Below are 26,180 nucleotides of genomic sequence, written 5' to 3'. Positions count from 1 at the left end.
CTTGGGGTGGGTGTGGGTGGGACTCCACCGGGGTGTGGGGAGAATTCCTGGTAGGTGTGGGAAGGACTCTGGGTGGGTGTGGAGAAGGTTCCAGGTGCATGTGGGGAGAGTTGGTATGCAGAGTGCTCCAGGTACGTGTGGAAGACTGGGTAGGTATGACAAGGGCTCCAGGCGACTAAAGTGAAGCTGTCCCAACGCCCCAGCCCTGGATAAACCAGGACCCTAGTATCCTACACCTCTGGCATTCCTGATCTTACATATGGTTCAGTACCTCGATCCTCCAGCGGGTTCCCGGCGAGGTTGATCGTGTGAAGTCCTGAGTTAGGATTATGTGCTAGAGCACTGGCCAATTTTTGTGCAAAATCTCTGCAAGGAAACAAAATGGCATGAGTAATAAAAAAAAAAAAATGCAAACTGTTCAAATGAAACATTTAAGGATTAAAATGGAATGAAACCAAAAAGGAAGAAACTCTCCCTTACGGTTTTCCATATAGAGCTACCAGTACAGCTCAGGGATAGAACACACACTTGCCTACACGGGGGAGGCTCTTGGTACAACTGCCACTCTGTGAGTGGGATGCAGGGAAAACACACACACATATATATATATAATACTCAATTCATTCAGACCTGACCAAACCTCACACAAAGGAACAGAGACAATACGGTATCTCCCCTTGGTTACCTGTGAAAAATCCTCCACAGGTTCCTTTGGTCCCCATGCGCTAGTCCTACTTTGGAAGGGTGTGGGATGCTTAAGAGGTGGACCCGCACTGGAGTAAGTGGGTCACCAGGAATGGGCCTTGTGGTTTTAAAGCTGGCTCACACTTCCTATGGGCTGTTTGCTTCCTGAGTACAGACAAATATGACCAGCCACCTCACGTTCCTGCCGCTACACCTTCCCTGGTATGAAGAACTTTATTCTTAACTACTGTGCCAAAAGACATCGCCCTCACCCTGCCCCCCCCCACATGTCCACCTGCTGCAGCCAGATGTTTGGCTCTAGAGACACTGCCAAATGCTGCTAACAGTATCACTGATCCCTTCCTGTTTTTTAAAAAATCCACAGCAAACCTGCTTTCTTGAAAATTCTAGTAGGCTCTTCACTGTACCTTACTTCTCATTTCCTCTAATACTCACAAATGTAAAACTGATTGCTTTAATTACTGAGTTAAAGACCACCATTGCTAGCACCCTATTTTACACAAAAAGAAAAATCACTGTTTTAGTTATATTTTAACCTGAAATAGCACACTAAGTGCTAGGATTACAAAATACCTGCCTTGCTCATTAACGACAATGAAGCCTTTGTTCCAACAGATTCTCACTCATGCTCTTCAGTATTAAACTCAGGGGTGGCATTAAATCACCAGGAGAAGATTAGGAGAAATGACTAAAACTGATTAATGTAAGAAAATCACAGGGACTCTGTTAGTATCATGGCTACAATAGTAAAAGCTGCGCAGGCGTCTTCAGTGAGGAAGGTATTTTCTAAGTACTACACACACATCAATTCACTTACTCCACAACCTCAGTTACTACCCCCATTTCCAAGGTAAAGACACTGAGATGTAGGACTTCTACACTCCCTGCTTGAAGCAGGAGGCACTTGACTAAGGCCCATACTCTTATCTACTACACTAGGAGCCCTCAGAATGCCCCACAACACAGAACATGCCATTAAACACTTGGCTTTCGTGATAATAATGGTACTATGGACTGGCTGATTGATTTGTGTTGTGATTTCAGTGTGAAATTTACCCCATAGGCTCATTTATCTTAACATGTGCCCCTACTCCCAGCTAGCAGTGGTGTTTAGGGAGGTTGAGAAACATCTGGCAGTTGGGGCCTTAGCTAGCCGATGCAGGGCCATAGATTTGGGGATACAGATTATAGCCTGGCCTTTGTTCTGTTTCCTGACCCCTGACGTCCGTAACTGCCACATGTGCCCAATGGCACCAGGCCTTCCACACCTGGATTCATGATGCACTGCATTTGTATCTATGCTGATTCTAGACAAACCCTTTTGCCCTCCTTCTGGTGAGTATTTGGTTACAGTAAGAAGATTAATATGGTTTTTGCTCATTCCAGTTGTTTGTTTTTTTTTTTTTTTTTTCCAGAAGGAAACACTATATGTGAGCACCTTAACTTTTTAAAAGATCATGTACTAATTAAAGGGGCAAATGGCCTAAAATTTTAAAGCAACATGTTCACATATTCAGGAAAATACTCACGTTCTGAGTCCAGCATTTTCCAACACCAATTCTTCCAGTCGGTTGGACCGACTCACCACCCTCAAGATCTGTTCACAGACATCTGTGGACTGTAACAGAAAACACTTGTTGGTCATTCTGCACGTCTGATGGAAAACATTTCACTCGAGTGCTATAAATCTACACAACACAGAAGTACAAGTAAATGAGACACTCGTCCACACACATTCATTCGGGAACTCATCAGAGAGCATCCCCACTACGCACCACCATGAGAACCTGGGGACGCCATGGTACAAAACACAGTCTCCAAGTGTACCACTCCCCAAGGAAGAGACCCAAATGCTGTGGCCGGAGCTGGCGCCCAGCCCCACACCCTCACTCACTAAAGCAAACCCAGCAATGTGATGGCAGCCTCAGGTGGGTTTGGAGGGCGAGGGTGTCCTGGGAGTGTGCACCCTAAAGAATGGAGCTGGTGCCCTAGTAAAGGAGTCCCGGAGGGCTGCCTTGCCCCTCCCACCACAGAATGGTACAGCTAACGGAGCTGTCTGCAGACCAGAAAGTGGATGATGCCACTGCATAGCAAATGGGCTACTGCCTGAACTGTGGACTTCTCGGCATTCAGAACTGTAGGAAACAAACTTCTGTTGTATAATACCTATGGTGTTGTTATAAGCAGGCTGAATGGAGTAAGATAAAATATACAACCATGATGCACTACCAAAGGCCTTTTTAGCAGTGCTACAAATCCACATAAGGCCCTCTTACCCTTTCTTTGGAAAAGCAAAATGACTTCCGAAGGCAGTGATGGATGTCCCAGGTGAGGCCCTGAGGACTAAGCGATAGTGATAATGACATTGAGGGTCTTGTTACAGTTGTCACTGTGGACCAGGCACTGAGCTACACCTCATATGCATATGTCACTAACAAACCAGTAGCTACATATTATTCTCTATTACGAATAAGAACAGTAAGGGGCCGGGCGTGGTGGCGCACGCCTTTAATCCCAGCACTCGGGAGGCAGAGCCAGGCAGATCTCTGTGAGTTCGAGGCCAGCCTGGGCTACCAAGTGAGCTCCAGGAAAGGCACAAAGCTGCACAGAGAAACCCTGTCTCGAAAAAACCAAAAAAAAAAAAAAAGAACAGTAAGGGATAGATTGTTCTGCACTTCAGCAGGGACCAGCCCCATCATGGTATGGTTGGTCACTAGGATTCACTAAAGCAGGAGAAAGGGGAAATGTCAAAGAACTAAATAAATGTCTCTGTATAAATAGTATTTTTTAATTATTTTAAATTGTATGTGTAAGTATATGTGAATATGGGTGAGTATCTATGAGTATATGCGTGAGTATCTGTGTCTGGGTATGGGCATGTGAGTGCAGGTACTCACAGAGGCCAGAGACATAGGATCGCCTTGAGCTGGAGCTATGAGCCGACTGATACAGGTGTTAGACGTGGAGGAACTCAAGTCCTCTGGAAGAGCAATATGCACTCTTAACTGCTAAGCCAGCTCTCCAGGTCACTAAAGTTTTGGGGTTTTGTTTTTAAATCATGTATTTATATTATTATTATACAGGGGAATTGAATATTGAAGAACTGTACTGCATGCCATGGTGGTAGAGTTGGACGTGAGGTTTTAATGTTTGGATTTCTACAAAATCTATGTTCATATTTTTATTTATACTGACTTACTGCAAAACTTACAGTAGCTCAGGTGCTGATAAATGATTTTACACAACTGCATTGTAACCAAGGGCTTACTTGAATTTTTTATGGTATAAATAAGAGACAACCTGCCCATGTGCCATAGCATATAGCAAGGCAATTTTTAAAACAAACAAAGCCATCGCATAAATATATATGCGTTCTCTGACTTATCCGGTGGCACATGTCTAGCTGGCGTCCCCAATAACTGAAACACGGTCTGAAATGAGGTGCCCCAGAGCTCTCCAGTTGGGTAATCTTTACGAAAGGCTACCCTGGAATACCCTAAGTCCCACTGTAGAACTCTCTTCTCTCGTGCATGCTGCTTTGCTCAATTCAGTCCAGTTCCTGGGCTGAACGGTTTGGGTGAATTGACAGCAAAGGCAAAAATGAGCTCGACCCGAGCCAATGCCATTTCCACTAGGCCGACAGCAGAGATCGTCCATGCCTTGGCCCTTAAGTGTGCAGACCTCTTTGTTACATGATGTATGTGCAAGGGGATTGATTGAGCTAGGTGTTGTCAAGGCCTAAAGTGAGCATTTGAATCATGTTTTAGCAGGAATTATTCTCAATGTTAGAAGCAGTCCAAGCAGTCATGCACTGTCCTGACTACCCAGCAGAGCATCCAGAAAAGGAATTCACCCAAAGGGAGTTTTAAAGATTATCCACACTTAGTTAAACACTGGAACGAAAATGTATTTAAGAGAGTGTATGCAGGTGCGGCCAACTCTTCTTTAAGAGGTCCATAAAGCAGAGTTCTAACAAGTTATTCATAGCTCCATTAATGGTACTAACTTATACTTAATGCCAACTACATGAAAAGCAGTCTTTCCTGTATCCAAGAATGTACAATGGTGACATGTTTAAAGAAATGCATACACAAACCTAGACATGAAAAGAATGTAATAACCATACAAGTTTTTCTTGTCTACCACATTCTCAGTACAGGATCAGAACAATTCAGTTGCAAAACTAGGAATACAGTAGCTCTCTCGGCTTATATTTAGCTTATATTTAAACATTTGATATTTTGAAATGAAATGTGGTCTATATGGATATTATACTGCAAGGCTTCATAAAAGACAATGACTGAAGCATAGTGGAAGAGGGGGTGGACAGAATGTAAGAGCCGGACGATGGGGAAGAAGGCTGTAGAATGCTGCCCCACGGTACAGCTTTTATCTCTTCCACGCTGCTTCATCCCATTCAGTAGGAAGCCTGTCCCAGACCATTCCGGGGCTTTGACACATCCCGGTGAACTGACAGCAGGATAAAAAGCAATCATACACACAACTGGAACCCCTGAGAAGGAACAAGGGCATTCTTTCCCACCTGCAACCTCCTTGACATGGTCCCACCCTAGCAGACCTGAGGCTCCCATTCCCATGTTATCATTCATGGATACCTGTTCATTCACGGAGGGCTACCCTACTTTATTCCTGCTACCCCAACCCCATCATAATACGTAAACACAGGGTTACCTAGCTGGGTTCATTCCCAACCTACCCAGGCCCACATCGGTTTGTTTCTCAGCCTCTTTACTACTCTATGATGATGACTATCTTAAGGGTCAATAGTTGTGAAGTTCCTGGGTAGTCGCGGACTAGTTAAAACAAAAAACCTGCTCACTATGATCTCTGTGATATGCTACTCATCTCAGCAAGGGCAGGTCAGTTTCATGGTTGGGTTCTCTCATTCATTTATTCAGTGATTTTATTCTATATTTATGAAGCAAGTTTTTGCCATGCAGCTACTTCAGCAAGAAGCTACAATACCCACACAGTATACTAAACACAGGACAGAGATGAGCAAGACTGTAACTATCGCACAATCATAGGCACACAAGAAGCTGGGGCCCAGGAAGGTGAGAAAACTCATCTCCACTCCCACAGTCTGGGTGGTAGAGTCATGGTAAGAACTCAGGTTTCTGACTCCATGCTCTTTTCCTATGCCACCATGACTCCTAAGGGCCCCCAAATGAGTCTAGCTCATTTTGAATCCATAATGCCTTAAGTCATACCTTTCTTAGGTCAGTTCAAACGCCCAAGAAACCTGTTCACACGCTCCATTTCTACAAAGCCCTTTCTCAATCCAATGTCTTTATTAGAAAAATCTTACCCCCAGATTCCAAGCCTCTATAAACAAAATCTAATTTACTTCCCATCCTAAATGAAGTATCTGAAAACTAACCTGTGGATAAGGTCTCTTTCCATATAGCAGCAGCTTTGAATCTGTCTGGTTTCCAACAGTGTCTATTACCAGAACAGACCAACTATTTGGCTGCTCTATTTAATATAAAAACCAACAGATTTCACTTTGATTTTATTGTGTCTATATATAAATCCCCTCGCTAACCCCCCCCCAAAAGAACATCTACAGAGTTAATATTAACTATTATAACCCAATCAGACTAAGTCTACCTGTTGATATTTCCTGAAATTGTTCTCATGAAAAACCTAGTGGTGATGAACAGGAAGGCGGAAATATAAAGCCAGCTGTTTACAGCTGTGCAAATGTGACTTTAATAGCTTTTGCCAACTGAATGAGTGTGTACAGAAGGCAATACTAAATGTGCCTTTCTGGTCGAAAATTGCCAGAAGCAACTGAAAACAGGAGAGTGGATCTCTCTGAAGCTCTCACATTCCAAACATCACACAATGTCATGTTAATCATTCCTAGGAAGGAGATCTCCTCAAGAAATAAAGTGTGTGCAGCTCACCAGCATGGTACCGAAATAAAATCTTTCTGACAACGATCTGGCTTTTGAAGTCCAGCAAAGCTGAGCAATGCTGGCTGCCTCTCCAGTGACTTACCAGCTTAAGATCCTTGGAGGACAGTTTCGTGAACCACTGATTATATTCCAGGGCCGCAATGATGGGGATCAGGTCTCTAGAAGCAAAATTAACGAAGAACATGAGCATGGTCCTGCAAAAGAGCTGCGGCGACACTGCAGTTTTAGGTAGGTGTGTGGTGCGTGCTTGTCCTCTTCTCACTTTTGGAAGCCGGAATATCAGGAGTTCAAGGTCAGCCTTGGTATATAGGTAATTCAAACCAGTCTAGGACATGTGAGGCTCTGTCTCAAAACAAAGAAAACTAAAACCTTATATTTTTATTAAAAGTGTGTGTGTGTGTGTTGTGTGTGTGTGTTGTGTGTGTGTATGTGTGTGTTGTGTGTGTGTATATATGTGCACATGCCAAAACTTATGTGTGTAGGTCAGAGGCTAACTCTCAAGAGTAGGCTCCTGAGTTTTTCACCTCGCTGAGGTGGAGTCTCTCCTGTCTCTCTGTTGTGTTCTTCAGACCAGTTGGCCTGAGAGCTTCGGCGGTTGTGTCTCTGGGAGCCTGCTTCCCACCTCACTGTGAAGTGCTGCGGTTACAAATGAATGCCACCACATCTGCTCTTCATGCGGTTTCCAAGGACTGAACTGTGATTGGCAGGTTTATGCAGCAAGCACCTTTACCTAATGAGCTATAGCTCTTGAGCCTCCAAACAATTTTAGTAGTAAACCATTCAATTCTCTGCAACAGATCCTCATACAGCAGAATACGAACAGAATTCCACGAAATTGAAGTACATTATCCCCAGCACCTCCAATTCCTACTTTCCAGGGGAAAGAAGCTGATGCCAGCATTCAGAAAGAAATCACATCTAACACTACATTAATGGGCCTGTTTCCTTAGACTTTTTCATAGATTCACAAGCATCAAGGATCTCATGCAGTATCTGAGAGGTTGGTCTCTGACAGCAAATACCATCAAACGGATTCTCAGTGCTCAGTAAGTGTCCTGCAACCATTTGGTAGTTCTTACACTTCCCAGCAGTGATCCCATCCTTGAAACAGAGCAGCTGTAATTATCTCTGGTGCTTCATATGAGCTCATAAGCTATGGGGTAAAGGTTTGCATGTGAAATCCCGGCCTCTACACCATTTTCCCAACTATTGGCCCTGCCACACATTCCTCATCTGCCTCACCACGGGACTGCACAGACAGAATTACCCTTCACTGCTGAGCCGTGTTTTGAAAGTCCCCGTGCCCTTTGCCGCCTTCTCCACACATCTCCTTTTCTGTTCGCTTTCCTGTTGACTCGCACTCTGGCATGGTGCGTGCCTCTCCATTTCGTACTTAGCTCTCCTGCATTCATTGCTTCTACGGCCTCAGACTGTAAATCTTTGAAACCTAAGCTCCAATTCTAGTTTTGTGAATGATATGACACAGATGCTGCAATTTCACCTGAACAGCAAAGACGGGCAGGAGGTGGAAAGAGCTCAGAAATGCAGCTGGTCTGCTGGCTTATCGAAAAGCACCTCAGTTAGCCTGCAAACAAGCCAGGAGGCACCGGTTGTGTTACAGGCAAAAGGATTGATATGCAGAGACATGACGTGAGGCTGGACCAGAGAGAGAATGAGATTCTTTTCTTTATTAAAATGATTTTTCCTCCTTTGGAGGAAACATATTAATCATACAAAACACAGTTCACTGTGACATATTTGTGTATGCATATAATATATTTTGATCATATTCACCGTCTCCCCATTACTTCTTCCCTCCACTCCACCCTCCTCATGATCAGCTTCCTGTTCCCTGGTAGAGACACTTCTACTTTCCTGTTGTTCTTCCCCAGCTCCACCCACTATGCTCAGGTTCCATGCACTGTGGGCGGGGAGAATACATGATGCTTGTCTTCCTGAATCTGACTTATTTCAGTTAACATGGTGAGCTATGCAATTTCATCCATTTTCCTGCATATGATATGATTTCATTCTTCTTTGTGGCTGAATGAAATTACATTGTGGAAATAATCCATGTGTTCTGACCCAGTCTTCTATAAACAGACACCTAGACTGATTTCCTAACTTGACTACAATAGATATAGCTAGATACATGAGAGACGATAGATAGATAGATAGATAGATAGATAGACAGATAGACAGATAGACAGATACATAAATACATAGAGAGAAAGAGAAGATAAATACATAAATACATGAGAGAGAGGAAGAAAGATAAGTAGACAGATATATAAATACATAGAGATAGAAGATAGATACATAAATACATGAGATAGATAGATAGACAGACAGACAGACAGAAGACAGGCAGACAGATAGACAGACAGATTGATAGACAGACAAATAAAGCAGATGTCACTGATATATTCTGACTCTGGTTCCTAATAGTTTATGCCCACAAAACTACAGCCTTTGCCAGATTTTGAAGCACCATGTGTGAGCTCATCAGACATGAGTAAGAAGATGAGCTGCAGCCTCACGGGCAGCCCAGAAAACAATGCACAGAAATGAGCAGCTTCATCCACAGGTTCCATCTGCCAGCTTTTCTGTCTGTGTGTCTCTTGGTTAACTTGCTCAAAGTTAACGTTATTTTTAAGTTAAAATTAAAATCCAGGCATGGTGACTCATACCTGTAATCCCATAACTTGGGAAGTAGAGGCAGGAGGCAGTTGAAGGTCAGCCTTAACTAGAAGAGGTAATTTGATGGCAACCGCTACATCTATCTCAACAAAACAAATGAATAATGAAACAAAGCCATTAGAAGGAGACAGTCATGTATCTTAATTCAAACAGTAAACACTGCTCCAGTGCTTAATAAATACTGGGTATTTATTATACCTGTGCAGATGAAGAGGTGAGTGCTTTGTTCTCCTGCCCCTCCCCCACGATACAAGGAATAAGAAAGACAACCTGGAGCCATCCCAAACACTGGGAATGTTAAAGTGCCCCAGAACATGGGGACCAAGAAATCCCACCTGGAGCAGATGGACACAGGTTCACAGGGCTTCAAAGATGGGAAGAAAAGAACAGAATACTTAAAATAATTAAGGACAGATGTGTGCAGGCATGGGAAACTGACTATGCCCAGTAATTCAATCCATTCATATATTCAGTAAGTGCCAGCCACCATGCATGAATCACAAGGTCTAATGTAACAATGAACATAGCACCCAGTCCCTGCCCTGTATCAGTGACGGCCTGGCACAGCCTAGCAGGCAACTGGGGGAGGAAAGCAACTATAATGAAGGAAAGAAGCCACATGCACCAAGAGGAATGTGACACGCACCCTAAATTCAATCCCCAGCAGCCAGAGAAAAGCCAGGCAAAGTGGCACATGTCTGTAACCCCAGTGCTTGGAGTGTGAAGATAAACAGTTTCCAGGGGCAGCTGTCCAGTGAATTCAGTCAAAATAACAAATATCAGGCTCGTTGGGACAAACCCTATCTCAAAAAATATGGTGAAGCCATTGAGGAAGACATCCAGACATCCACCACTGATCTGTCCACAAGTCCACATGCATACCACACCACACCACACCCACACACCCACCTGCTCCCACAACACACACAGACCACCACCGATCTGTCCACACGTCCACATGCATACCACACCACACCACACCTACACACCCACCTGCTCCCACAACACACACAGACCACCACTGATCTGTCCACACGTCCACATGCATACCATACGACACCCACATACCTTCCCCACACACAGGCAGAAGCAAACACTCCAATTTTAAAACTGGACATAAGATCTATAAGATCTAAAGAGGCATTCCACCAAAGTTTATACATTTACACATATCGAAGAAGCACATAAAAAGGATCAAGGGACCAGCCACTAGAGGAATGCAATTCAAAGCCAAAATCAAAAATATCCCATTTCCACAGGTGTGTACTGGGTGGCAAAATTCAGACCATACCCTGCCAGCACCAAATGTGGGTCAAGACACAGCACAACTGGACCTGTCAGATGCAGCCCAAGAAATGGAAGACTCGGTGCAGGAGACAGCTCAACTCTGTCTTGAGTTTGCTATGCACCTGCCACGTGACCTACTGACCTCACACTTGGGTATTTGCCCAACAGAAGCAAAAACACAAACCATCTTATTTATCATCACTGTATTTATAACCACCCAAACGTAGAAACACCACAGATGTCCTTCAGTGACGGCACATGCACTGGAGGTGGGGTTAGAATCGACCATGTTCAGTTTCTGCTTGACTCTGACTCTTGCAAGTTCATTCACAGTTCTTCACAAGTTCATTCAGGTACTTTATGAGGAAGCCAAGATCACAGGGAAGTGCCACATCTAGGTCTCCCAGCAACCAGCTAGCTGACACCAACCACCAGAAGACTGAATGAAAAAAGGCATCACTATGGGTTATAGGTGCATTTGCTATGGGCCATTAACTTTAGAGGTTTACCACATAGTAACAAATACCCACAACACTTGCTATCTACGAAAGAAGGATTGACCGCTGTGTAAAGAAACCTGACTGGAGGAAAAGCATGCAGAGCCTTTCAGTAAAGACATTTTTCAAAAAGCTAATATCTGCAAGGCTGGGAAGATGTACCCAAGGAAGCTGGGGTGGGGTGGGGGGGGTGGAGCATCAGAGGGACGAGAGAAACCTCAGGTGCAAAGAGTGTTCTGAGGCTAGAACAAGAAGCAAAAGAAGGTAGAGAATTCTTCCCAAGTGGATTTACAGGATTTCCTGTCAAATATGCATATGTGGTAGCTAATCTTGGCTGTCAACCTAACACACCTGGGAAGAAGGAACCTGAATTGAAGAACTGCCTCCCTCAGTTTGGCCTGTGGTCGTGCTGCAGGCTATTTTCTTGGTTGGTAATTGATGTAGTGGTTCCCAGTCCACTGTAGGCAATACTAGTCCTAGGCAGGTGACTCTGGGCTATGTAAGAAAGGCAGCTGAACACAAGCCAGGGAGCCAGCCAGTAGTAAGCCGTGTTCCTTCAAGGTTTCTGCCTTGAGTTCCTGCTTTGGCCAAGTAGATTCTTTCTTCCTAAGTTGCTCTGGTCATGATATTTGATCACAGTAACAGAAAACCAAATTAGAACAGCATATTTCCATCATAAAAACCAAAAAAAGATTGGGGAAATTCTTACAATTGGATAGAGTAGTGGGGAGGAGGGAAGCATGACTAGGAATTAATATATACAAGTCCAGAGTGAGGCAGGAGCCTCTTTCTTGATCTAAGTGGTAGACATAATGGCTGAATTTACAATTATTTGCATCCTGGTACACATCTGCCCATTTTTCTCTAAGAGAACAAATACAAGAATGGCCTTAACAGAATTGTTCATTAATAGACAATAAGCTAAGTAGAATGTCTGGTCAACAGCAGAATGGCTAGACTGTGCAATGTCCTACATTAGAAAGAAAAACTGAAACAAAAGTCAATGGACCGTGGCGGCACATGGCACCCTGGAAAGCCCCATCTTCCAGAGTTAACAATCTTCCAACCTGGCTGGAACATGCAGATAATGGGGAGCCTCAAATCTGGGTAGGTGGATGCCCAGAGAATACCTCAGAAAACTGTGTCAAATTAAGGTCTGAACTGGACCCTCCGAACCACAAGTCAACATGACGGCTAGGGAGAAAATGAGAACAAGGATGGGGACTCAATCCTGCATTCAACCAACAGCATCATGGAGTCAGCAAGGAGAAAACACCGGGAACTCCCATTTAAGTGGGAAATACACAAGGCAGCAGGTGTCTGTCTTCACTGCCTAGAGCTCATCCTGAAAGACCTCGTCAGCACTTTACAGATGCACATAGAAGCAAACCTCAGACAAAACTCCACTGGATTCTCTCTCTCTCTCTCTCTCTCTCTCTCTCTCTCTCTCTCTCTCTCTCTCTCTCTCTCTCTCTCCCTCCCTCCCTCCCTCCCTCCCTCCCTCCCTCCCACTCCCTCTCTCTGTCACATGCACGCGCGCGCGCGCGCGCGCACACACACACACACACACACACACACACACACACACACACACACACACACACACACACACACTAAAGTTTCTGGTCTTGCAGAAACATCTCCTTGGTTGATTCTTGAGGTAGTTCCTGTGGCACTAGAGCCCTATTCAGAAAAGGTTTAGCAGATACTTAGTTCGAACTTGAAATGTATTTGAAATTTTGTTTGTTTGTTCAGCCAGGTCTTGCATAGCCCAGATGCTCTTAAGTTACAGTGACCCTTCTGCCTCCACCTCCTATGTGCAGGATTATAGATGTGTGCTGCCATGCCTAGCTATTTGAACATTTCTATGTATAAAATGCACAGACAGACAAAGGTTCCCAAGACCTAGGGAAGTTAGTTAGTCTGTGCTCTCACACCAAGTCCAGACAGTGTCTAACCCTCAATGATGTGACTCACAAGTACACTGTCTTAAATGACTGCCATCAATCCACCAGCAATTAATCTGCTTCTTACACTTTCAACCTTCAGTCTCCTCCACAGAGAATGCAGGATGACATGTCTACATAGTTTCAAATCAAAGGAACTACACCCCTTTCAGCACATTGAGCCAATCATTTGTTTTCTCATTTTCCAGTCAACACCTAGATGTAGTCTGTTGTTGTTGTTGTTGTTTGGTTTGGTTTGTTTTTTGTTTTATTTTGTTTGAGATAGGGCCTTATGTAATCCAAGGTGGCCTCAAACTTACTATGGAGCCAAGAGTGGCCTAATTTCTAATCCTGGATTATTTGTCCTGTTTTATATGGTGCTGGGAATGGAACTCTGGGCTTTGAGCATACTAACTGAACTACATCCTTAGCCCACTACAATGTATTCTGAAGTTATTACTCAACTAACAAAGTTTACTTTTGTTACTTTGAACAATAAAAATAAATTAAAATGCTCAGTATAAGGGTAACCTGATTGATAGGCTGAGGCAGGAGGATTGTTTGAGCTTAGGAGTTCGACAGCATATTCATCATCAGAGGGCCAGCACTATCTTCTTGAAGAAGTTTTGTTGTTGTTGTTGTTGTTGTCTTAAACTTAAAAAGAAATTACTTACCTGGCATGATGAGACACAACTACAAGCCCAGAATACATGAGGTAGAGATGGAAGAATTACAACTGTAGAACTCGCCCATGCTACACAGCAAGACGTTGTCTCAGCCAAACAAAAACTGAATTATGATACTAACACATTTGGGCAATGCTTAACTGTTGAATATAAAGATAAAGTTCCAAGAGGGTTCGAATCCAACTCTGTTGTCAAGGTCTTTATTGCCCTAGGTTCCAGGCAGCCTAGGAGACATTAGTTCTGACATCTCTCTGAGCTGTGTGACTACATGGACATTTTGTGTGTTATTATTTTCAGGCCAAATTTTCCTTCTATTCCATTCCCCTGCCCTCCCTCTCTCCCTGAAGCTTAAAAAAACACTGAGACTTTTAAATGGACGGTGTGAAAGACCCCAGGAAAGTGATACAGAACAAAAATAATTGACAAGTTTGAAAGTGTCTAGCGGCTCCAGGATGTCCAAGATGGGAAGATCTCAAACACAGAACACCAACAAGGGGCAGTACATGAATTATGGGTACACCACACAAGAGGGAAGTTCTCCTTCTAATAACCCTAACAAACAAACAAAGGTTCAGAAAGGTGATGTGAGAACATCAAGTCCGGCCGCTCTTTACGCTCTGTGCACACACACAGTGGCCACACATGGACAAGCAGTGGGAAAGTACCACAACGGCACTGCTTCCTGGCAAAGTCTTCGGCTAGCTTTCCTGGGAATGACTGAAACTATCTCCTATCATATCTACTTCAGGAACGGAACTTGGTGTGGGAGCCCATTCTCGGGTTCCTCATGGCTTTACCCAGCAGGTCCGCATAGAGGATGATTAGGACCATGGGCCTGAGTGCAGGTGTCTGAGATGGTCTGCACTTGGCTGTGCTGGGGGAGGAGGTTTTTTGCTCCACCCCTTGGCGTCTCTATAAAAACCCTAGGGCAGAGCTAGTCAGGGCCCATTGGAAAAGGTTCCAGGCCCTCTAGAGGCTATCCTTTATTTTCTATCTGTTTTTCTCCACAATCTAAATCCTTCTATCTTATATTTCCTGCTGCTCTCACTCAAGAAAACTCTGGGGAACTGTGGGGTCGGTAGGTAAACACCCCACAACTTGGACAGCTTTAAAACTTAAAAGGGTCCTAGGGAAATGGCTGAGTGGTTAAAGTTCTTATTTGCAAGAAAGAATACCAGAGTTCACATTCCCAGCACCCACCTAAATATTGGGTGGATATGGAGACCCACCTGTAATTCCAGCCTCTTAAGCTGGAGACAGAATTCCCCCAAAACAGCTAGATAGTAAGATTAGTCTTATGAGTGAGCTCTGAGTATGACTGAAAGACCCTGCCTCAAAGAATGAAGCAGAGAAAGATTGAGGAAGATGCCCAAATCAGCTGTGGACTAGAAAAGACACATGCACATGCATGCACACATGTACACACACATGAAAATAAATACACTTTAAAAATAGCTAGGGCTGTAGCTAATGGTCAGGATGCTTCCCTAGTACGCAGGACAGTCTAGATTCCATGCTCTAATATCACAAAACCTGGAAATAGTGGATCATGCCTATATCCCAGGGCTGGAGAGGTAGTAGCAGGATCAAAACTCCAAGATCATCCTCAGCTACATATCTGAGTTCAAGACTAGCATGGGGTACATGAGACTCTGTCTTAGAATTGGGGAAAGCATTGCAAATGAGTGATTCCTTCCTGGTTCCTAGTTTACAGAGGTATGTCCTGTACACTCTCAGCTTATCTCAGATATCCCCAGGGTATCAGAGCAGTCTTTAAAAATCTTCTAATAAGCCAGGCAGTGGTTGTACAGCTTTAATCCCAGTACTCGAGAGACAGAGGCAAGTGGATCTCTGTAAGTTCAAGACCAGCCTGGTCTACAGAGAGAGTTCCAGGTCAGCCAGGGCTACACAGAGAAACCCTGTCTTGAAAAAATCAAACAAAAAGACCACAAACTTCTGATACTGGGCCAGAAAACGGCACAGCAGGTAAAGCTGCTTGCCACAAAGGCCTGACAGCTTGAAGTCAATTCCTGAGACCCATGTGAAGACGGAAGGAACGATCCAACTTCACAAAATTATCCTCCAGATTCCATGTATATGCCCTGGCACATGCCCACAGCACATATGGCATGTGTGTGTGCACAAACACTTCCAAATAATACATTTTATAAAGTTTTAATATTCTAATTATTCATTTCTAACAACAAAGGGTTATAAGTGTACCCTGTGTGAGTTTACTTATAATCACATACATGTGCTATAGCACTAAAATATTAACTTTAGAATAAAACACGTGTGTACGTGCACACACACAAATTCAGAGAAATTTAGCGATGGAGACAAAATCCAGACCCACCCCTTCGGTACCACCTCCTGATCCACAAGAGAGAAGGAATGAGGAACTGGGCCTGGGGCAGAAAAGACTGTCCCCGTGACCTCAGAACCACCTTGCCACATACACAGAAGCTGTTCTAGAACTCATTCTTGCTAGCTCCCTGCTCAGGAATATCACCTGCATGACCAAGAAATACGACAAGCCAAGAGCATGAATCAGCGGGAAGGACTCTCTCGGGCCAAGTTTAAACTCAGCGGTGCGTGTCCAACCGGGCTGCGGAGGATTAAAGAGATGAGCTCCTCTTCAAAGTCTGCTGGGAGGCAGAGAAATCAGTGCGTCCACGGCCGTCTATTCTCCTCTGCCTTGGCAGCAAGGCCTGCCCTCATCGCTTCCTGCCGTGTCAAATTACAGTGTAATTACATTTCCAACACGTCGGCTGGAAACCCTTCCAGACACCCCAAGAGAAATGTGGAAGGAGGCGTTTCTCCATCTCTGCCTCTCCTTGGCACAGCATTCACTGTGACGGGGCAAACTGTAAAGGCATACTACTAAGCAAACCAAATCCCCTACAATAAAAGGTTGGAACCTAAAACTAATAACTGAGCAGGCATCTTTCCCAGCCGCCCCTAATTACTAATCCCCTCTAGGGACAGACAGGGGGAGTCCAGCAGGACCACTCTGAAGACCACACCTGAATGCTTATGCGGCCACAGCAGGCAGCCAGTTCTTGAATACAAATGCCACAGGCAAGAGAAGGAAAAAGGGAGGTAGGTGGGTGAGGAGGGCCAGTAGAGTAAGAGGCAGAAACAGAAACTATGAATGAATATGAGCATGAATGGGAGAGAATGAATTAAACCACATAACCCTGGCCCTGACGAAGCTCAAAGATGAAAATTTGCAGAATGGTTTCTATTGAGTGAGTATTGCTTTCACATCCTTGTGCAGTCAAGAGAGCCTTAAGTAAAACCATCCCAGTCAGGACCTGCTGTAATTGCTACAGCAACTGTCTGGCTCACAGAGCCTAAAGTAGTTATTACCCAGCATGGATGAGATGGTCCATAATGAAAAGAGACCTTTTATTTTATCTTATTTCTTTGACACAGGGTCTCACTGTGTAGCCCTGGCTGGCCTGGAACTCTCTATGTGGACCAGGCTGCCCTTGAACTCACAGAGATCTGCCTCTACCTTCCAAGTTCTGAGATTAAAAGTGTGTGCCACGACGTCTGGTCAAAAAGAGTCCTTTTAATTCTCTAACTGAGCAAAAAAAGAGTAGGTGATCTTCATCTGTCCCATTAACTCAGTGCTTGCAAACAAACTGAAAATTCTCCATCCTTGAAATGAGTAAATCCCCTTGCAGGGCAAGTCTGGTGGCCCTAACAGTAGTTCTTGGCATCAGCTGCTTTGCTATAACTGTAGGCTTCTGCATCACATGGCTCCCTTAGCTTCCTTTTGAGGACCAGTGGAGCAACTAATTCAGCTGATGAGCGGCAAAGCTCAGCACCAAACGGCACAACTACTAACAGACCATGGTCACTAAGGATGCAACACAGACATGAGAGGCAGAAACACCTCAAGGGCCGGGCACTGAAGTGTCCTGCAGAACCTCCACTTCCGCCGGCCATTACCTTCTAATCACGGTCCATGCACTCCTGGGGTCCTGGAGACCGACTCGCCTATTCACAGCTCAAACAGCTTCATAACAGTGCTGAAAACACTCCTCTCTGCCATGCTGCCATTTACACACGTGTCACAAAGCAACAGCTGGAAAGGCCAGGCAGCCATTCTCTGCAGACACTCCCCCACTGTCACACTCACCCACTGTCACACTCACCCCACTGTCACACTCACCCACGGTCACACTCACCCCACTGTCACACTCCCCCACTGTCACACTCACCCACTGTCACACTCACCCCACTGTCACACTCACCCACGGTCACACTCACCCCACTGTCACACTCACCCACTGTCACACTCACCCCACTGTCACACTCACCCACGGTCACACTCACCCCACTGTCACACTCACCCACTGTCACACTCACCCCACTGTCACACTCCCCCACTGTCACACTCACCCCACTGTCACACTCACCCCACTGTCACACTCACCCACTGTCACACTCACCCACTGTCACACTCACCCACTGTCACACTCACCCACTGTCACACTCACCCACTGTCACACTCACCCACTGTCACACTCACCCACTGTCACACTCACCCACTGTCACACTCACCCACTGTCACACTCCCCCACTGTCACACTCCCCCACTGTCACACTCCCCCACTGTCACACTCCCCACGTCACACTCACCACGGTCACACTCACCCCACTGTCACACTCACCCACTGTCACACTCACCCACTGTCACACTCACCCACTGTCACACTCACCCCACTGTCACACTCACCCACTGTCACACTCCCCCACGCTCACACTCACCCACTGTCACACTCACCCCACTGTCACACTCACCCACTGTCACACTCACCCACTGTCACACTCACCCACTGTCACACTCACCCACTGTCACACTCACCCCACTGTCACACTCACCCACGGTCACACTCACCCCACTGTCACACTCACCCACGGTCACACTCACCCACGGTCACACTCACCCCACTGTCACACTCACCCACTGTCACTCACACTCACCCCCCACTGTCACACTCACCCACTGTCACACTCACCCCACTGTCACACTCACCCACGGTCACACTCACCCCACTGTCACACTCACCCACGGTCACACTCACTCACCCACGGTCACACTCACTCACCCCACTGTCACACTCACCCACGGTCACACTCACCCACTGTCACACTCACCCACTGTCACACTCACCCACTGTCACACTCACCCACTGTCACACTCCCCCACTGTCACACTCACCCACTGTCACACTCACCCACTGTCACACTCACTCCCCCACTGTCACACTCACCCCACTGTCACACTCACCCACTGTCACACTCACCCACTGTCACACTCACCCACTGTCACACTCACCCCACTGTCACACTCACCCCACTGTCACACTCACCCACGGTCACACTCACCCACTGTCACACTCACCCACTGTCACACTCACCCACTGTCACACTCCCCCCACTGTCACACTCCCCCACTGTCACACTCACCCACTGTCACACTCACCCACTGTCACACTCACTCCCCCACTGTCACACTCACCCCACTGTCACACTCACCCACTGTCACACTCACCCACGGTCACACTCACCCACTGTCACACTCCCCCACTGTCACACTCACCCACTGTCACACTGTCTGTCTGGTCTTAAATGTCGGTTTTGTTTTGGAATGCTCTTCATGAGGAGATGGAAGCTGCTGTCTTGGGCTATCCAGGCACCTGCATGAACCCTTCCAATATTCAGTGTTATAAATGTGGAAGTATATACAGAATTCTTCTCCAGTCTCCCAAAGAGATAATTGTCTTAGTACAAAGTATGAGTTAATGGAAGCTGTCAGCAGAAATAGTTCCCTTTCATTGAATGTCAAAAAAAAACAAAAAAAGGACCATTGTTACTCAGATTGGGGAGGAGCTGACAATTTCTAAATTTAACAGGTGACAGTCACTTCAGAGTACTCACGTGCCGCATCTCAATGTGTGTGCTGGTCAGAGGACCTGACTCTTGCCTTGTTTAAGCCGGGGTATGGTGGCTGTTTTAATTGTCAACCTGCCACAGTCTACTATCACCCAGGAAGAGAGCCTCTTGGAGAAATGCCTAAGTCAGGCTGGCCTGTGGCTGTGCCTGCAAGGGATTTTCTTAACTTGGTCATGAGCTGTGAAGACCGGCTCTGAATGTGGGTGGCACCAACTCATGGTTTGGGGCCCTGGCCTGTGTAACAGGAGGGAAAGCTTGCTGAGCATTAAGCAGGAATAATTCATTTCATTCTGCTCTTGTCTGTGGCTGCAATGTGACCAGATGTTTTAAGTTCTGCTGAAGATGGACTGTAACCTGGAACTATGAACGAAAATAACCCTTTTCTCCCCGAAACTACTTTTTTGGTCTCGACATTTTATCACAGCAACAGAAATAAAGAAAGGACACAATGTCATTTCACCACGGAGTGTACCAGGGTAGTTGGGCCAAACCCCAAGGACTCCCTGTCTCTGCCTTTTTCCCAACTCACACTGGGATCTCTGCAGCATCTGGCTTTTTCACATGGCTTCTGGGGATTTGAACTCAGTTCTTTGTGCTTGCATTACAAGCACTCTCCCCACTCAGCTATCTCCTGAGAATGCTATTTTTCCCATTCAGGTCAGGGCTGAAAAACTGTGAAAAAAGTTTGTCAAATGACTTACAACATGCTTTTATTATCAGTATCGCCAGGCAGATACTGACAAACTGATTTTCACCAGTAAGTGCATATATAAAGGAGTAACTCCCCAGGCATAAAGAAGTTGTAACAAACAGTCATTTATTAGAAATGAAGTTTAGACTTTCGCCACAGAAATACTATTATAAAGAAGGAACTTGGCACAACAGTATTATGTTTTTATAGAGAGTTGGTCAATGGACTTTTAACATTTATTTTTAAATATGTGCATGTGTGTGGGTGTGAGTACAGGTTCCCTCTGAGGCCAGAGGCATCCACTGGAGCTGACATAACAGGCAGCTAGGAGCCGCCCAAAATGGCTGCTGGGAACTGAATCTAGGTCCTTTCCAGAAGCAGCATGTACTCTCTTAACTGGTGACCTGTCTCTCCAGCCCCTCAAATAAGCTTTTATAAGCTACATCCACAGTAAATGTCAGGGCATTTTCCAAACATGGACTTTAGTCTTGGTATACAGAAGCACCTCCACAAACCATCTGTGGTGATGAGCAAGGCCTCTTAGAGTTTGCTCACTTCTGTGGTTCTCTGAAAGTTACCTTTGTCTCTAAGTGACAACAAAGAGGGAGCGTCCTGAGAACAGGGAAGGGACAAAGGAAAGAGAGAAAGACGGGGCTCACCTGTGCTCAAGATGACTGAAGTCTTGTAAGTTCAATTCCCTGGTGTCTTGTGTCAGATAAATTGTATCCACATCCTGTTTGAAGCAAAACTCGGTTAGACGATTAATCCATGTATATAAACAGAGAAGCCAGACACGCTCAGAGAGCTGCATAAGGACACAGGCAGATTTCTGAGTAATCTGAACAAGAAAGACAATAATCAAAATGAACAAAACAAAAGAGTGGGAGGGGGGTGCGGGAGGACGATGCTAACAGACCGCACGTCGGGTACGTGTGTGCATGCAGATGGACAGGCTGACTTACCCACTGCACCTCTTCCCTGTAGGAAAACCCCAGCCAGTCGCACACACAGGCATACATCTGGGAAAACCCACCTGAAGCATGAAGCAGAAATGTTGATGTTGACAGGTTTGCAGTAAAACAATTGTTACATCACAAGTTTACAGCTTCAATCTGGCGGCTGTTGGCAATCGGGTTATCTTTCCCATCTAGAGAAGCAGCAAGGATTCTCCCCAGCTCCGTGGTGCATACACAGCAGGCTGCAGCTGGGCTTAAATATAGGACTTCTGTCCACCAATCTAAAGTCTGTGCATGCTAATTACACCTTGAACTAATTGTACTCTACAGTAGCAGACCAGGAATAGACTGGGCTTCCTGGCAGGGGGACGGGCATCCAACCCCTCCTGTCCGAGTTTAAAATGCATGCTCACCACAGGGCCCTGGCTCAGCCAAGGTCTGGCTGTCCCACAGGGCCTGGAGACTGGCCAGGCGCTCAGATGGCTCCATGGAGACTTTCTTCATGATTCTCCTGAAAGGTTAACCCCAACAACACATTTCAAAGCTCTTGATTTTGGAACAGTATATAGACTTTTATTTTGTACTATGCTTTTTGTTTGTTTGTTTTAAACCAACATGAGTGTTACTTCAATTCTGGTCAAAATAATTCCATTATGTGGGCACTAGGGAAATGGCAAGCTATAGGGATATATTAATACTTTGATGTGCTTCCCCTTGTAGATACAGACATTAATTATTATTATTATTATTATTATTATTATTATTATTATTATTACTAGAGACAATGTTTTTCTGTGTAGCTTTGGAGCCTCTCCTGGAACTCACTTTGTAGACCAGGCTGGCCTCGAACTCACAGAGATCCGCCTGCCTCTGCCTCCCGAGTGCTGGGATTAAAGGCGTGCGCCACCACCGCCCAGCTTCATTGTTGTTTTCTAAGGTGAAATTTTTGTTACAATACTTAGAAAACAGTGCTCCAGCCCGAGGGGTAATGGGTGTGGCTCAGTTGGCAGAGTGCTTGTCCGGCATGCAAAAGGCTCTGCCTTCCGTACCCTGTGCCACATAAGCCAGGAGTAATTGTACACACCTGCAATACCAAACGTGAAAAGTGGAGTGAGGAGAATGTCAAAATTATCTGTAGCTACAGACTGAATTTGAGGACGGCATGGAGCACATGAGGCATTGTCTCAAAAAATGAGAAGTACTGTATTTAGTGAATTATTATATTGTACTTCTACCAAATACACGTGACCAGCTTCTTAGAACTAAAGTACAAATCTCTAAGTCAATCCATCGTGCCCTGTGCAAGTGTTCCTCAATAGACCGATCATCCCTTGTTGGAGTAGCGGGTCCTTTGGCTCTGTGCCAAGGGACTGCGGGTCATCTGAGGCAATGCCTGAATTCTACTCCTCTCATCTCTCTTCCTCCTCAAAACCTAGTAAAGCTCCTGCCTAGTCATAGAGTGGGTAAAAATGAATCCCGGGGCCAGGCGGTGGTGGTGCATGCCTTTAATCCCAGCACTCTGGAGGCAGAGCCAGGCGGATCTCTGTGAGTTCAAGGCCAGCCTGGGCTACCAAGTGAGTTCCAGGAAAGGCACAAAGCTACACAGAGAAACCCTGTCTCGGAAAAACCAAAAAAAAAAAAAAAAAAAAAAATGAATCCCAGGGCTGTTGAGATGGCTCAGCAGCTAAGAGTTCCGAATGTGCCTGGCAGCGGTGGTGGTGCACGCCTTTAATCCCAGCACTCGGAAGACAGAGCCAGGAGGATCTCTGTGAGTTCAAGGCCAACCTGTTCTACAGAGTGAGATCCAGGACAGGCACCAAAACTACAGAGAGAAACCCTGTCTTGAAACATCAAGGGGGGGGGGGGGGGGAGAGAGAGAGAGAGAGAGAGAGAGAGAGAGAGTGTCAAATTGCTCTTGCAGAAAGCTGAAGTTCAATTCCCAGCACCCATGTTGGGCATCTCACCACCACCAGAATATTGGCCACTTCCTTCTGGTCTCTGCAGGCATTGCACACACATGCACAGACACACAAACACATAATTAACAAAAACAAGAATGTAGCCTGCCCTCCCAAACTATCATTATTCATGACACAGAAGTGATGAAATAAGGAGACTCATATCTCATCGAGAACAGAAAGGAACAAGTTACTTAGAACAACAATGAGTACACGGCAGGATCTCAAAAATGTTAGATGATGTTGTTAACAGGATCACACCCTGAGCATGTAGTGAGTAACATATCAATTCATCCAAACAATCGGCTAAAGGCCTATATTGTACTTTCAAGAAGGCTGTGGACAAAATTCATGAATAAAAATACCATTTGTTTACTGTTTATGAGGTTGTTTTATTTTGATCCAGAGTCTCACTATATGACCCTGGTTGTCCTGGAATTTAGGACATTGACCAGACCGGCCTTGGACTTAGAGATCTGCCTGCCTCTAGTTAGGGTTACTAGGGTTACTATGGCCAGGATGAAACACCATGTCCAAAGCAAGCTGGGGAGGAAAGGGTTTATTTGGCTTACACTTCCACATTGTAGTCCATCACTGTAGTCAGGACAGGAATGAAAACAGGACAGGAACCAGGAGGTAGATGTGAGGCAGAGGCCGTGGATTAACAGTGTCCTATAGGGCTTGCCTGCAGTCTGGTTTCACGGAGGCATCTTCTCAATTGAAGTTCCCTCCTCTCTGATGACTCTAGCTTGTGTAAATTGACATTAAACTAGCCAGCACACCTTTGGAGTGCTGGGAGTAAAGGAACTGGGACAATGCCCAGCCAGTTCTGATTTAAATGAGAAATGTCCCCTGGGGTTAAAGTATTTAAACAGAGTTCCCAGCAAGCTTCCCTGTTTGGGGAAGTCCATCCCTAGGGGTGGGCTTTGGGAGTTTATGACCTTGTTCCACTGCCAGTTTTCTCTCTCTGCACATGGTTGGGGATTTGATCTCTCAGCTTCCTGTTCCTGCTACCTGTTGCCATTGGGAACTCTCCCTCTGGAACCACAAGTGGAAATAAACTCTTCCTTCTATACACTGCTTTGGGTCATGGTATTTTATCACAGCAACAGTAAAGTGGAGGAGTGCAGACCCCTCCCTCAGTGCACACCACAGCTGAGAACCAGCACTGCACCTCCCCTCCAGTGAGGGAGTGCACACCACAGCTGAGAACCAGCACTGCATCTCCCCTCCAGTGAGGCAGTGCAGACCACAGCTGAGAACCAGCACTGCACCTCCCCTCCAGTGAGGGAGTGCAGACCCCTCCCTCAGTGCACACCACAGCTGAGAACCAGCACTGCACCTCCCCTCCAGTGAGGGAGTGCACACCACAGCTGAGAATCAGCACTGCACCTCCCCTCCAGTGAGGGAGTGCACACCACAGCTGAGAACCAGCACTGCACCTCCCCTCCAGTGAGGCAGTGCAGACCCCTCCCTCAGGGCACAGCTAAGAAATGTGTCTGGAATGCTTTGGGCAGAGTTCTAGGAGCACTCAAAAGGCTTCAGGTTTTAGAGCATGTCAGATGTTGAATTTTCCACTTAGGAACACTCATCTTGGACATGTCTGCACAAAGAGACCTTTGGGTGAGGACAGGAGAAGCAGTGAGCCTGCAGCTAGGGGAAAAAAGTCTCAGATAAAGGGTTGATGTGCCTGTTCCATATGAAAGCTCAGGCCCACCAGAGTCTCTATAGTTTAAACTAGTCAGCAGAAAGGGAGAGGAGGCCAGGGGCTCAGAGCTAAGCAGGACCTGGTCCCTGGGGAGTCCTGCAAGTCAAACTAAAGAAGAAGTCTGGATTTTACTGTCAGGGCAGTGAGGAGCCACAGGAGACCATGCAGAGTGGAAGAGTGAGACAGCCAGGCACTGGCACACTCACCTTCACAGGGGAGGGCAGTGGGGAGTGGGTAACTTGAGAAATAGGAAAGAAGCTCACAGGACCAGATAGAGCTCTTGCTGAGAATGAAGCCCATGATCCCCCACACCCCTGAGACAGCAAGTTCAACAGCTGAGGGTTTTCTCCTGGAACCTTCTGGGGCCCAAATGTGTATGGAGAAAGGATCGACCTTCCAGGAGGGCACGCCAGAGAAACAGTGGGGACAGGAGTAAAAAACACGAACAAGACCTTCCCGGAGTGATGGGCACTGTGGACCTGGTGGTCAAGGCGCAGAGAGAATGGAGGGGAGAGAGACCTGCGCAAACATGAAGCCATGAAAAAGGCAAAATCCAAGGTCACGAGTGGTAGCATACACCCATAATCCCGGCACTTAGGAGGTGGAGGCAGAAGGATCAACGGTTCAAAGTCATCCTCTGCTGTAAGTGAATTCAAGGCCACCTTTAGTAACATGAAGCTCCATTTCTCCCAGAGACAGAGACGTCAAAAAAGGAAAAGTAAAGAAAAAGTCCAAACACAAGTACTTCCAAGGAAGCAAAAGTAAAAGGACCAAACAGTATGTCATCAGTAGTGATGGCTAAGTGACCTGTGCACCATGGGAACAGATGTTCCAGAGGCCGGACAGCACCACAAAGTCAAGGGGATAAAGTGGTGACCAGGTGGAGAGGGTATCATCTGAAAAGGGGGGTGCTGTTGGTGACTTGGAACTACGACACAATTTGAGATGTCCTAGTGAAATGAACACACATGTAGAAAGGTCACAAAGTGGTTCAGAGGCTTTGCAGTTGGGGATATTGCATGTGCATAATAGAAACTTGAATCTTGCATACACATGGCCACAGCCTGAAGCTTCATTGGTTACTTATTTGGGGGACTTCTGAGGCAGAGTCTTACTATGTAGCCCAGTCTGGCC

The 26,180-nt window shown here is 45.9% G+C and overlaps 1 protein-coding gene across 11 annotated transcripts in view; it reads right to left on the bottom strand.

Annotated features, from left to right (window-relative positions):
* The window catches only part of Carmil1 (capping protein regulator and myosin 1 linker 1), a 299,648-nt gene that overhangs the window by 136,976 nt on the left and 136,492 nt on the right, over nt 1-26,180 (bottom strand). For all 11 annotated transcript variants that reach the window (XM_028880526.2, XM_028880554.2, XM_028880547.2 and 8 more), the window contains exons 6-11: nt 21,794-21,891; nt 21,387-21,457; nt 21,084-21,157; nt 6,730-6,805; nt 2,235-2,323; nt 272-366 (exon numbers count right to left, since the gene is read on the bottom strand). In XM_028880526.2, coding sequence (XP_028736359.1) covers nt 272-366; nt 2,235-2,323; nt 6,730-6,805; nt 21,084-21,157; nt 21,387-21,457; nt 21,794-21,891 — 503 coding nt within the window. The remainder of the gene's footprint in view (nt 1-271; nt 367-2,234; nt 2,324-6,729; nt 6,806-21,083; nt 21,158-21,386; nt 21,458-21,793; nt 21,892-26,180) is intronic.

The sequence above is a fragment of the Peromyscus leucopus genome, chromosome 5 (genome assembly GCF_004664715.2).
Source record: "Peromyscus leucopus breed LL Stock chromosome 5, UCI_PerLeu_2.1, whole genome shotgun sequence".
Taxonomy (NCBI): Eukaryota; Metazoa; Chordata; class Mammalia; order Rodentia; family Cricetidae; genus Peromyscus; species Peromyscus leucopus.
This window is presented reverse-complemented; position numbering and strand designations above follow the sequence as displayed.